At 39.8% G+C, this 14,939-nt stretch overlaps 1 protein-coding gene across 1 annotated transcript; it reads left to right on the forward strand.

Annotated features, from left to right (window-relative positions):
- Nucleotides 1–23: 23 nt before the first annotated feature.
- LOC148158463 (matrix metalloproteinase-9-like) lies at nucleotides 24–7,574 on the forward strand. The gene is made up of 14 exons (XM_088007400.1): nucleotides 24–167; nucleotides 1,291–1,529; nucleotides 3,145–3,293; nucleotides 3,401–3,529; nucleotides 3,625–3,798; nucleotides 3,905–4,053; nucleotides 5,653–5,677; nucleotides 5,768–5,941; nucleotides 6,286–6,441; nucleotides 6,529–6,700; nucleotides 6,779–6,918; nucleotides 7,001–7,151; nucleotides 7,254–7,357; nucleotides 7,461–7,574. The coding sequence occupies exons 1-14, from the start codon at nucleotides 30–32 to the stop codon at nucleotides 7,565–7,567; spliced, it is 2,007 nt and encodes a 668-aa protein (XP_087863526.1). The 5' UTR covers nucleotides 24–29; the 3' UTR covers nucleotides 7,568–7,574.
- Nucleotides 7,575–14,939: the final 7,365 nt, after the last annotated feature.

A 14,939-nucleotide genomic window follows, 5' to 3' on the forward strand; every position in this document is an offset into this window, starting at 1 on the left:
TTGCATTTTGTGCCACAGCAGAGCTCGCCATGAGGTGCTGTGCGTTAGTGGTGTGTTTACTTTTGGGAATAGGCGTACAGAACGGATGGAGCCGTCCTGTCAAGTCGGTCCTTGTCACCTCCCCAGGGAACATCGTCAAAAAGGTGGCAGATGAAGAGCTGGCACAAGTGAGTAGCAGATGGCAGTGTTGTGGTCAAGATCACCTAACCCGAGACCAAGTCAAGGCCAAGACTGAGGGATGTTGAGACCAAGTCAAGACCAAGACCGAGGGATGTCGAGACTGGGTCAAGATCAAAACCAGCCCCCCGCGCTACATGACACGATAAAATGTGAAATATGAGCAAAATTGCTTCTCAAATTGATCTGAAAGATCCATATTTCCATAAAAACACCTAGATATTAAATACTTCATGGATTTTACCAACATCAAATGGAGAACAAACTCTTTGTTCTACTTTGCTTCCATCTCTGTGCTACAAATCTGCAATGGTCTCGTGCCATCCCTAAAAAGATAACGCCCAAACATTTTCTGTGCCCCATCTATGGATTACAAATAGCCGTCTGGTTGAAAGATGTATGTGGGGCGGGGAAGGAAGTAAAGTATGTGAGGTGAAGGAGCGTAGAAAACATACCCTCGCTCTAGTTGTCCCCACCGTCTGTGAAAGCAAAGTGCTGCTGAGTTAGCTGTGGCCATCGGATTTCTTATTAGTTGTGCAGCGCTGTTCTATTACTGACGATTAGACAGACATATTCTACTGCTCAGAGAAACCACTGCTCTCAGAGCGCCACGTGCAAGTGAAGAGTGGGGAGTGGAGGGAGAGCATCAGAAACACATCATTGCTTGGATTTTAATCGGTGCGTTTTGCGTCCACTGAAAACAAAGATTATAACAAATAAACTGGACACTATACTGTACGTTTAGTGATATTTTCACAGTTGCAGTCTTGATGTCTTGAAATTAAATCCCGAGTCCTCAGCGCCCGAGACAAGACTGAGACCATCAAAAAATGGTCGTGAGACCAAGACCGATCTCAAGTGCTACAACACTGGCAGAAGGTTTATTCTTCTTTTCATAGTCTGAGACTCCCAGAATTGAGATTTAATAAAGTTGTTTGGGGGAAACAAATTACCTGAATAGAGACTGATATCACAATCTTAATGGAAATATTTACTCTCTAAATTAAAGCTACAGACGTCTTTTATGAAAACAATTTATAAATGTGTGACATTACACAAATTGAGAATGGGAGTGTTTGGCTGAGCTCTGGTGTGTTTTGTCTTGTTTGACAGAGTTATCTGAAAAAGTTTGGTTACATGGTGACGGAGCAGCACGGTGACTTCAAGTCCAAGGTGTCCATAGCAAAGGCTCTGAAGATGATGCAGAGACAGATGGGTCTGAAGGAGACTGGAAAACTGGACAAGCCGACACTGAATGCCATGAAGCAACCTCGCTGTGGTGTTCCTGATGTGACCAATTACAACGTATATGGCGGGGTATACAAATGGGACCATAACAATATTACATACAGGTGAGTGGAAGGAAGAAATACTATATGTCATTACATTAATGTTTACAGAGTGGGATTGTTTATTCTACCAAATATGTTCTAGTTATATAAAAAAAACCTTTGCTTGTTAATAAATCGACTACTGTAACTCCCTGTTCATCGGAGTCCACCAAAAACACCTTCAGAGGCTTCAGTACATTCAAAACAGTGCTGCCAGGATCCTAGTGAGAGCTCGTAAATTTGATCACATCACACCAACTCTTTACAAGCTTCACTGGCTTCCTGTAACTTATAGGATTCAGTATAAAATTGCACTTATCACCCATCACTGTCTACATGGAACCTCACCGGATTACCTGAAGGACCTCCTTACTTCACACTCAACTTCTAGACCCCTACGATCCCAATGCAGCAATCTTCTCCACCTTCCTCGATCAAGACTAAGTACTATGGGTGATCGAGCATTTGCTGTGGCTGCTCCTCGTCTTTGGAACTCTCTCCTGGACTATTTGAGAGCCCCGCAATCATTGTCCGATTTTAAAACTGGCTTGAAAACTTTCCTCTTTAAAAAGCCTTCTCCACTTTTATTTGACAGTCTTTTTTTTAATTGTTTTTGATTGTTGATTTTATGTTTTTAGATGAACCATGTAGCACTTTGAGATTTTTATTAATGAAAAGTGCATTATAAATTAAATTTATTATTCTAAATTGGTTTTTAAGGCAGCGTTTCAGTTTTTTTTTTTAAATAGCACTTTATACAAAAAACAAATCATAGATGTTCAGATGGCATTGGTTAATGCTATGGCATGCAAAGGGAAGTTTAAATAATGATAACTTAAATTGTTGGAAAACATGCAAATCAAGAGAAAAATAAAAACTGACATACTACCCTGTGCCTTGTGCGATTTGACCAGAAATGTTTTTGCCTTGGTAGGTTACATCTTTAATAAAAACCATTTCACAGCCTAAAATCAGAAGCAAATTATATCATGACATGTTGTGCTACACACACAACTATAGTTTCAGAAAACTCTCTCTTGTAGCTTGTGGTGGAAAATTACTATCAGTTAAAATCTGTTATATGAAATGCTTTCTTTCTTTCTTTTTTGGTGTAAAGAAAATGGATGGATGGATGGATGGATGGATGGATGGATGGATGGATGGATGGATGGATGGATGGATGGATGGATGGATGGATGGATGGATGGATGGAATGCTTGCGAACTCTCACCAAAATAACTATTTGGGTTACATACAAGGTTGGAAGTTGTATCCCACAGCTGCATGAGAACCAGACTGTTTCACCCATTTGTTTTGAATTCCTTATCCTTGATATGAAACTCATGTGTTGACTCTGCCTGGGAGAGCTTTCCATCCAGAACTGCTTCATTATTGATTGTCCCACAAACTCTCTGTATTGTGCACAATATATGAATAAACCTGATTGAGTGATTTCACCTGAACAGTGCTAGGTAATAATTTTTTTCATGACAATTTGGTGCCGTGACCCGGATCCCTTGACTGGACATCCGAGGACGTTGACAAACAGCGTTTTGGTACCGACCTGGACTAAAAGTGTTGATTAGTTTCCATCAGACTAGATCTGATAGTCATTTTGAGTTCACTGTGTCTTCAGGATCCTGAACCATTCTCCCGACATGGACAGCAATGTGACTGATGATGTCTTTGCAAGAGCATTCAGGGTGTGGAGTGATGTCACTCCTCTGACGTTTACCCGCCTTTTTCAAGGCGAAGCAGACATCATGATCTCCTTTGGAACAGCTAGTATGTGCTCTTTTTTACATTTCTAAGTCAAACATTTGCACTCTAACAAATTAAGAAGCTGAATTCTAAAAATCAAACATTGATGAGCTGCTTCATGTTCTTTTTAGACCACGGGGATCGATACCCCTTTGATGGTAAGCATGGCCTTCTAGCTCACGCCTTTCGTCCAGGTGTGGGCATTGACGGGGACGCGCACTTTGACGATGATGAATACTGGACTCTGGGAAAAGGAAACGGTAACTACACCTCAGAAATCACGTGCTTCTACCTTAATCCTCTGGTGTTCTTTGCACAGATTTCCTTTAACACATAATCCAATATGTCTTCTCAGTGGTGAAGACTTACTCTGGCAATGCGGGAGGTGCCATATGTCACTTCCCCTTCACTTTCCGTGGGAGATCGTACACCACCTGCATCACTGAAGGCGTAAACAACAGCATACCCTGGTGTGCAACCACAGCCAACTACGACACAGACGGGATATACGGCGGCTGCCCAACTGAACGTAAGCATGACAAAAATGACAAGCCTGAAGTTATAAATTATGTTTATGAGCTTGTGAAGGAAAACTGGAACTCATCCAATGACGCTTTCAACTGTAATCCTCACAGTCTTGTTCACATTTGACGGGAATGCGAATGGAGCCCGCTGTGTCTACCCCTTCATTTTCCAGGGTAGGATGTATAAAAGCTGCACCACCGACGGTCGCATCGACGGAAAACGCTGGTGTGCCACCACTAGCAACTATGACACAGACGGGATATACAGGTGCTGGTCATAAAATTAGAATATTGTGATAAAGTTCATTATTTTCCATAATGTCATGATAAAAATTAAATTGTCATATATTTTAGATTCATTGCACACCAACTGAAATATTTCAGGTCTTTTATTGTTTTAATTTTGATGATTTTGGCAAACAGCTCATGAAAACCCAAAATCCCTGTCTCAAAAAATTAGAATATTATGAAAAGGTTCTCTGAACGAGCAATAAAAATAATCATCTGAATCAACAAAGTAACTCTAAACACCTGAAAAAGATTCCTGAGGCCTTTAAAAACTCCCAGCCTGGTTCATTACTCAAAACCGCAATCATGGGTCAGACTGCTGACCTGACTGCTGTCCAGAAGGCCATCACTGACATCCTCAAGCAAGAGGGTGAGAAACAGAAAGAAATTTCTGAACGAATCGGCTGTTTGCAGAGTGTTATATCAAGGCACCTCAGTGGGAAGTCAGTAGGAAGGAAAAAGTGTGGCAGAAAACGCTGCACAACGAGAAGAGGTGACCGGACCCTGAGGAAGATTGTGGAGAAGGGCCGATTCCAGACCAAATTAAATTTTCATCTCCATAAAACTTTTCAGCAGATGGAAGCATGAAGTGCTCCAAAATCTTCTGATAGCTGCTGCATTGATCCTGCCCTTGATAAAACACAGTGGACCAACACCAGCAGCTGACATGGCACCCAGACCATCACTGACTGTGGGTACTTGACACTGGACTTCTGGCATTTTGGCATTTCCTTCTCCCCAGTCTTCCTCCAGAGTCTGGCACTTTGATTTCCAAATGACATGCAAAGTTTGCTTTCATCCGAAAAAAGTACTTTGGACCACTGAACAACAGTGGTCCAAAGTGCTGCTTCTCTGTAGCCCAGGTCAGGCGCTTCTGCCGCTGTTTCTGGTTCAAAAGTGGCTTGACCTTTGACCTGGGGAATGCGGCACCTGTAGCCCATTTCCTGCACACGCCTGTGCACAGTGGCTCTGGATGTTTCTACTCCAGACTCAGTCCACTGCTTCCCCCAAGGTCTGGAATCGGCCCTTCTCCACAATCTTCCTCAGGGTCCGGTCACCTCTTCTCGTTGTGCAGCGTTTTCTGCCACACTTTTTCCTTCCTACTGACTTCCCACTGAGGTGCCTTGATATAACACTCTGCAAACAGCCGATTCGTTCAGAAATTTCTTTCCGTTTCTCACCCTCTTGCTTGAGGATGTCAGTGATGGCCTTCTGGACAGCAGTCAGGTCAGCAATCTGACCCATGATTGCGGTTTTGAGTAATGAACCAGGCTGGGAGTTTTTAAAGGCCTCAGGAATCTTTTTCAGGTGTTTAGAGTTACTTTGTTGATTCAGATGATTATTTTTATTGCTCGTTCAGAGAACCTTTTCATAATATTCTAATTTTTTGAGACAGGGATTTTGGGTTTTCAAGAGCTGTTTGCCAAAATCATCAAAATTAAAACAATAAAAGACCTGATATATTTCAGTTGGTGTGCAATGAATCTAAAATATATGACAATTTAATTTTTATCATGACATTATGGAAAATAATGAACTTTATCACAATATTCTAATTTTATGACCAGCACCTGTATGGCTTCTGTCCCAAACGTGGTGGGTAACAGAAAACACAAGGTGTGAAAGTCCTGCCACAGTGGCTTGTTGCTTTGTTTAACCACAGTTATTTTGTCTCTTTTTGTCCAGACACTGCTGTAATTGGAGGAACCTCGGAGGGAGATGCCTGCCACTTTCCTTTTGTGTTCCAAGGCAGGGAATACCACTCATGTACTAGTGACGGGACGACAGACGGCAAATTGTGGTGTGCCACCACTGACAGCTATGATAGACACGATAAATTTGGCTTCTGTCCCAACCGAGGTGGGTAACAGAAAACACAAGGTGTGAAAGTCCTGCCACAGTGGCTTGTTGCTTTGTTTAACCACAGTTATTTTGTCTCTTTTTGTCCAGACACTACCGTAATTGTGACAAGCTTAAATGGAGATCCCTGCCACTTTCCTTTTGTATTTCGGGGGACGCCATACAACCAATGTACGAATGACGGGAGGACAGACTTCAGATTGTGGTGTGCCACCACTGGCAACTATGATAGAGACCAGAGAGGGGGTTTATGTCCTGACCTGGGTGAGCGACACGAATGCAAGAATTTGTTCTGCATTTATCATTTTATGAGATGGTAAAATTTCTAACTGGCTATCTTCCAGGTTATAGCCTGTTCCTGGTGGCTGCCCACGAGTTCGGACATTCCCTGGGTTTGGCTCACTCCAACATTAGAGGAGCTCTCATGTACCCTCAGTACAGCTATGTGGAGGATTTCTCCCTGGATCAGGACGACATTAATGGTATTCAGTTTCTCTACGGTGAGCGGACAACTCAGTACTCTTTCACAATAAATCTCGTCAAACTCATGAAAACTTTGCCTTAAAGAACATTCCCATATTTTGCAGGAAATAAAACAGGCCCTGGTCCTACTCTCAACGCCACAGTAATACCTAATCCGACTAGTTCATCTGTTGTGACAGTGTCACCAATTGTAGATCCCACCAAAGACCCCTGCAAGATGCTCAAGTTTGACACCATCACTGTGATTCAGAAACATCTGCATTTCTTCAAAGATGGGTAAGCAAATAGCTAGTTCTACTCATGTTCTAGAAACATAACCTATTGAGGTGCTAATCTTGCATTTCTGGTTGACAGGTATTTCTGGAAGGTATCAAGCAAGACAGACAGAGGTCGAACAGGACCATTTTCCATTTCTCAGAGTTGGCCAGCTCTACCTGCTGTCATTGACTCTGCCTTTGAGGATGTTCAGACCACAAAATTATACTTCTTTTCAGGTAAGGAGTGTTCTTTCAAGAGCTTATCAGAGCACTGAAATGTTAGACAAAGAGTTTTAATCATATTTTATTGTTACATTAGGAAGAAGGTTCTGGGTGTACACAGGAAGCAGTGTGCTAGGTCCCCACAGTATTGAGAAGCTTGGTTTGCCCCCAAGTGTACAGAAGGTGGAGGGAGCGCTGTATAGAGGGAAGAGCAAAGTGCTTCTCTTCAGTGGAGAAAACTTTTGGAGGCGAGTAGAAATTGCCCCCCTTTTTAAGACAAAAGATCTATAAATTAACCCATCTTGTTAAAGGACATACAGTAGATCTCAATCTATCTCTGATCCCTACAGGTTTGATCTCAAGACCCAAATGATTGACAAAGGATACCCCAAATATACCGAAGCCAGCTTTGGAGGTGTTCCTAATGATGCTCATGATGTGTTTCAGCACAAAGGTAAACATGCCTTCTACAACTAAGCTCGGGAACACAAATGCACAAACATCAACAAAACATGGCATACATTGTGGTGGTTGTAACATCAACGTTTCTCTTTCAGGCAACATTTATTTCTGCAGAGATCTTTTCTACTGGCGCCTGAATTCTGGCAGGCAGGTGGACCACACCGGCAATGTGAAATATGATCTTCTGAAATGCCCCAAATAATCAAGAAATAACAACTGAGATACATGCACAGATGGGCAGTGAGGCTGGAGCAACCAAATGTTTCTTTGTGCAGGTGTCTGAAAGAATGTGATGCAGTGTTTGTTCATCATGCCTTTTGTATGATGTATGTGCTTTATGCAATGTGAACGACTAACTTCTGTTGAATTTGGCTGATTATTACTCATACAGCATTGGACTGAATGCAAGTCAAAGGCCCAGAAGGCAAACAACCATCATTTGCACTCAGTCTAACATGCTGTGAACTGATGACCATAGTGGCCTATAATTTGAGACCCATACAAGTAAATTCAAGACATGCTTTCAGGATAAAAAAAATTTAATGTCTGTCTGGTTCAGATCCTTGTCAGTATTCAAATATTTTTTTTGGAATTTATAAAAATATCTAAAATTATTATTTTATGCCATGAGTCTATTTGTTTTGTGTGGTTTTATGGGTTTTTCTGAAAATGGTTTCAAAGCCATAAACTGCACTGGAAGACATTCTGTGTCTCCTTAATTAAAATTATTTATAAAACTAATAATTTTGTACAAATATTCCAGCTTTCAATTCAATAAAAATTATGTGAGAACATTCTTCCTTTGTCAGCGTCTTTATCATTTGCAAATACTTTAAGTATGGTGGTGGAAGCATCATGTTGTGGAAATTGGTGGAGTTCATAAAACAAGAACATTCCATTGAAACAATGAAGCAAGATATTATTTAGAAAAACTTAGACAAAATGAAGATGGTCAGTGAGAAGCAGATGAATGTATACAAATATACATTCGTATACACTCGTGAGGTTAGAGGAGAATGGCAGACTAGTCAGAATGACAGAAAGATAAATAATTAAGCAAGTAATCTTGATGTACATTTGTAAACACACAACACACTGAATCTTGAAGTAGATTGGCTACAGCCAACTGTCACACCAAGCACTCGTGTCAAGTAGGAACAGGAAAGTGAGACAACAATTCACACAGACTCACCAAAATTAGACAGCGACAAATTGGAAATGAATCTCAATTTCAGCTGCAACTCTCAGACAATAGACTCAGAATATTAAAATAGCTTGAATCCATACTGCCTTGTGTGGATATTGTGGAAGGGAAAAGCTAAATCTTCCACACACTAACATAAATTTTGTCTGACCCTTACTGGTTAAAATATTGCACTTTCCTGTGCCTTATTATAAGATTCTGTCCTTCAGATTTCATTTGCGTGAATGCGTGTTCAGCATCTTGCTTTTCCCTCTTTGTGGCGACATCAAAACTATGATTGATACTGAGCTGGCAGGAGGGAGTAAACAGATGGCTCTTTTTGTCTTCATAGACACAGACTCCCAAAACCAGATTCAGTTAAGCTGTGCAGGAAACTAAAGACCTGTTACAGAAATCTGTGTCGCAATGTCATTAACACCTGTCATGAACATAAAGACATCTTTTCTTGATATAGACTGAAAAATGTAAAATCTGTTTTGTTTTGTTTTTTTCAATCAGCTGAAAAGTGCATAAGAAACATGATTACTATTCATTCTTTACTACAAATATAACAGAGTTCCACCGATCAACTATATTAAATGGCATAATGAGGATTATGGTGAAAAACTCAAAAAAATCTCTTAAAATCCCTTATAGTCCAATTAGCTTTCCGAGAAAGGAATGGAAGGTCGTTGTACAAAAAACATTTACCAAAAGACTATTTAACATGGGTTTCCAGAAATTATAAAAAATAAAAATTAGATAGATAGATAGATAGATAGATAGATAGATAGATAGATAGATAGATAGATAGATAGATAGATAGATAGATAGATAGATAGATAGATAGATAGATAGATAGATAGATAGATAGATAGATATTTTTACTGCAAACTGACAGATTTATAACTTTCTATATCAGGCTTCTTTAGAGTGAAGCTTTAAATACTCTGATGAAATTTTTAATCTGATCAGAGAAATGCAACAAAGGAATTTGATAAACACATATTTGTATTTTATTCAATAAATTGTACAAACTACAAGGCATTTCTAGAAATAACAACTGAAATTCAAACATTGAAATTATGTGACCCCCTCATTGTTTATGTGACCAAACAAAGTGTGGTCGCATTTCTTTGGTTAAATTCTGATTTTAGTTTTGGATTTTACCCTGTTTTGAAATGTTTGGGGCAATGTCACGCAGTAGCAAAATGCACCACTAGATGACAGATGTGGGAAATGACGGGACGGACGGTGCAACAGTTCTGTGTGGAAAAATCTTCCCTCCATTCGGATGAGAGCTACCAGCACAGCATCACCTTCTCCTCTGGCTCACTCGTTTCTCCTGTTAAAACAGGTTATTTGGATCTGCCCGCCTGTCCCTCCACCTGGGACCTGCAATTACAGCGAAGAACAGACAGGGGCGGCTCAAGCCTCCATGGGGCCCTAATCAGTCTTTTGATGTCTGCCTCAGAGGCCACATTTTGAAAGGAAGTTGGACTCTACCTATTAAAGTTTTAGGTGCTCAGCATCATGGATGTAGCTTTGACTTGTTCACGACTGAATTCACCGTTTCTTTTTGGCCAAATATCTCACGGCAAAATTAAACTGACGACGACCTACCAAGCCGAGTGTGTTTACAGAGGAAAGGGCAGCCGCATTCAAACACAAAACCACTATCAGAAGATAGTTACTTTCTATCAGAAGATAGAAAGTAACTATCTACTTTCTTTACTTAAAGGTGGAAAAGATTAAAAATACCCACTATCTGCCATTTAGATTGTTACTTTCTTTCCTTAAAGGTGGAAAAGGTTAAAAATACCCACTATCTGTCTTTTAGATAGTTACTTCCTTTCGTTAAAGGTGGAAAAAGATTAAAAATACCCACTATATGACTTTTAGATAGTTACTTTCTTTCATTAAATGTGGAAAAAGATTAAAAATACCCACTATCTACTCCTTAGATAGTTAAGTTTTTCTCACCAGCAGTCGGAGCCTGTCCCAGCAGATATGAAAAAAACAAACAAACAAAAAAACAAAAACAATTGAAACAGTCCTCACCCAATAAATTTATTGAGGTTCTTATGGATCCGGTAGGTCGGCAGTCGCAGGGACGAGACCTCCAGCTTCCCTCGTTCAATTTGGAGGTGAGCTGAAGACAAAATCCTCAGATTGGCCAATGCATTCGATCTCTCGTCGCCCTTGACCTCTCCACCTCGCCGGATCCTGTTCGTGACTGCAAATTGTTGTGGAAATTTTCCTTTAACAAAGAGTGAGGCAAAACTGTTTCAAGAACCAGACAAAGAATATATTCTTAATCAGTATTTATTCGAAGGCTCAACAGTGTTCAAACGTTCACTGAACGCAGTCAGGAGAAAGAGTCCCGAGCAGAACACAGCTTACAGTTTTATAGGTAGAGGTTCATTCAGATCGCATAGTTCGGTAATCTACTTGCTTGCAGGACAGACAGCAGACTGGACAACAGACACATGTGTATTCTTCACTAGGAGCCAGGAGATATAAAGGAACAATTCAATGACTTCATTGTATTGCTAAGGCCAATGACGCCATTGTCATGTTAAGCTCAGAAAACCTGCTTCAGAAGGATCTTAATGATTAAGCTAATCATAGTAACCTTAAATTTTCCCACTACAAGCTCCACCAACCCCACGGACGGGAGATGGTCGGACCAGTCCTTCTGCAAAAACAGGAGTCTGATGGCGACCCCAAGGCGTCTGAAGGCCAAGTATGGTTCTGCCACAATCTCCACGTAGTCCTTAATTGTAGATATCAACTCATTCCGATGTGCAAGGTCCATGTTGTAGATTATATTTCTTTTTCCTATTTTAAGTTCCTCATCGCAGTTACTTTTGGTCGGGTTCTTGATATGCTGTGAAGGTGGTGAGGCAGACTCAGCGGACCCAGGTTTTAGGGAATGAAATGATTAATTTAATAGTGATGGACTATCTGAATCCAGGGTTCAAGGCTTGTACCAAGTAAAAAGGGGGCGTGTCCGATGAAGCCCCGCTCCAAGGCTTGTGTCATCTTATTGAGAACCACGTGACTGGCAACAAACAATGCCTCGCATTACCTGGATCACGGGACTGCTTCGTTTTGCGTTTCGGTTTTCAAAGTAAAAGCATGATGAGCCATGCTGCGTCATGGGTTGTTGACCATTTGGTCGTGCATCAGAGGAGGATATTTGTCTTCAGTGGCCAAAATAAAATGAACATTAACCAACATATCTGATGTGTATTGATGATGGTTCCAACATAATATTTGTTGGAACTGATTTTCTTAATTGTAGATTATGGTGTTTTTTATGACTTAGACTTTAGAAAGTTTCACTATTATTTGTAGTCTGATTAGCAAAGATATGTCAGTTTTGCACAGCAGAAACAGATTAAATCATGTTGCAGAACTAAAATTCAACATGTAGCCAAATAAGGGATCAGAGCCAATTAGAAATCCAATAAAAAGCAAACGCCCCAACAGGCACTGCACTCTCAAGACACTAAAACATCAAATGTCTTTATTGTCAAATCTGTCTATGACATAAAAGAAAACTCAACACAACCACTGACGATCAACATAAACCAGGATTAGACAAATCATTTTAATAATTAAAACAGATGACAATCAAATATGGTTTCATTGATTCTCCTGTTACTAAACATAAGCTTGATAAAAACTGTGACAATATTGCATTTAGTAATTTTTGGAAGTATAATCCGCCTGAATGATAAGGCTGTTAAAAAACTAATGACAGACTTGACGGCAGACTAGATGCGACAAGACAAGGACCCAACAAGGAACACAGGTGGGTTTAAAAACACAGGAAGATAATCAGGAGAAGCAACGGACAGCTGGGGACGATCAAATAGTAGATGGGACAACAAGGAGACTCAACAGAACACAAAATGCTAAATAAACACACAAAAAACCCAAATGACTACGATGCCCATCTTATCCCCTAATCTTAATATTTATCAGCAAAGGTTTAAAAATCAGCCTTCGTCCTCTTCTGCTCTACAGTGAGAGGTTTGACTGACAGACCGACCCAACAGGTCAGGTCTCCACATTTACAGTTAACGATATTCACCGCACTGTTTCAACTCACTGGCTTTCTTGCTATATTCAGCGACATTTCAGACCAAAACAAATTATATCAGCTAAAATCTAAATCATCAGGTCGAGCTTCTTAAAGATCAGTAACCAGGGATCGGCCAGAAAACTGCAATCAGTGCAGCCCTACACACATATTCATGACATTCTTTGATTAAATAAATTTCTCTTAAGCGTTACTCCAATAGCTAAAAATTTTATTTATACCAGGTGAGTCTTTCTCCCCTGAGAATGTGGACCAGTACCGGTACTGGACTGATTCTGAGCGTTCAAATAATTTTAACAGAAGTTTCACATAACTTAGAAGTTGATGTAACACTTTTAGCCACAATCACAATCATTTTGTTTTAGCCACAAAAGGATTCTGCTCAGCAGCAAACAACATATCCCCATCTACAGCATAGAGCAGCTCATCGATGCAGCAGCTGTGTAGCCTGAAGTAAAAACCTTTTGCTACATAATGTCAAACATCGAGAAATTTTAATTATTGTTACCAAAGGTTATCAAACACGGCGTTTTGAAGCCAAAAATACCTCAGAAATATACAGAGCCAACCATAAGAATCAACTCATTTAAAGTTTAAACTCAGTGTCACACAAAGACAAAGAGCCTAGCATAAATGTTTGGCTGCTGAACTGGACCGTTCCAGGTCGCTATCAAGCTAGAAGCTTTACTAATCTTTTACATTACATTACATTCCCAAGGCACATTAAAACAAACCTTTATCTTGGCTTTTTTCTGATCTTTTTGTTTTTTCCCTCCTTGAAGGATAACTCCTTTTTTGAGATATCGTTTTGCTTTTTCTGACCGGAGCTTTGGATGTTTGGATGCGCTCTGCTCATTGCACAGCAGCTCATGTTACTGGTGAAGTGTGCGGTACCTTCCACGGCCACCAGGGGGCCCCAGAGCTTTTTATTTTTTTATTCATAAAATAATGTTTTCTACATACATTATCAAATGTATATTTTTGTAAAAACAAATCTCTTCATATTGAAATTTGTGTCTTTGATATCATAATGACATAGAATCAGCTCAACTGAGGGGTGGCCCTAAACGGCTGCTTGGTTTGCTTTTGCCTTGGGTCGGCCCTGTCTACCACCATGCATCTTACATATCCATCTTGCATCACCCACAATAGTGATGCTCTTATTTTTATCTGTCACGTTCATAGTTCAACACACAAATTGTTTTTTAATAAGATAAATGTTATTGAAATATATGGGAAGAAACTTGCATGAGAAAGACACTTTTGACTGAAGGCACATCACCAAAACATGTGAGGTAAAATATGCTGTGAAATAACAAGTGTGCGTCATTATTTATGATCTGGGTAATTTCTGAGTGAAGTTAGTGGACTATAGCATCAACAGCTACAGTGAGGAGATAGATAGTTCTCAAAAATCAGACCAAACACACACTGATGTAGGGAAACTGTGAGAAAAAACTTAATAATAATGTTTGTTTCATTTGGTAGCTGTTTTATTCCCTTTTTTAAATCTCTTACTTATTGTCTATTTAATGAAACTGAGTAAAGTTTCCATCACTATTGCTATTAATCAAACAAAAGTAAAGACACTCAAGAGACTGAGTACACAAAGCATCAGAACACAGTTTTCTTATTCTGCTTTATCCTTGACCTAATTTTGCAATCCAGCTTCTAAAACAGAGGAAGCAGAACGCTATAGAAAAATGTGGAAGCAGATATTTGTTACACACAATTATGTAAACAATCTATGCAAGTTGATTTGATCATCTAATCAACTATACATGGGTTACTTTTTTTACATATCTGTCTCAGAGTAAGAAGCAAAATCTTAATAAGGAGCGTTTTCTTAGCAGTGCTATACAAAGAAGTAAAACATGTTTGATGTGCAGGAGATAAATAGTCACACTTTACATGGAAAAAGTTTAAAAAGAAAGAAAAACATCAACTTATTATCCACTCATTAGTTAGTAGGTATGAAATAAATGTGGATGAGTAACACTTTGACGGGGTCTGAATATAACTGACATGACACTGTCATAAACACCTGTCATGAACATGAGTAATTCATGTCTATGGGCCCCACAAGATGATAGATTTCTTCTTTACCAAGAAGACCAAGGCACTGTGCGCCTGTTTGTACACTGCTGCCTCTCACTGGTGGAGATGGTGTATTGCACTACTTTAGGATCAATTAATTTAAGAAATGTAAACAGTGTCAGAGCAATAACATCACCACGTAAAGCTAATTTTTAAAGTTTAATCGGTAATACTTTTCTAACA

This window comes from Poecilia mexicana, unplaced genomic scaffold (assembly GCF_051168715.1).
Source record: "Poecilia mexicana isolate PSO_F unplaced genomic scaffold, ASM5116871v1 scaffold_7, whole genome shotgun sequence".
Taxonomy (NCBI): domain Eukaryota; kingdom Metazoa; phylum Chordata; class Actinopteri; order Cyprinodontiformes; family Poeciliidae; genus Poecilia; species Poecilia mexicana.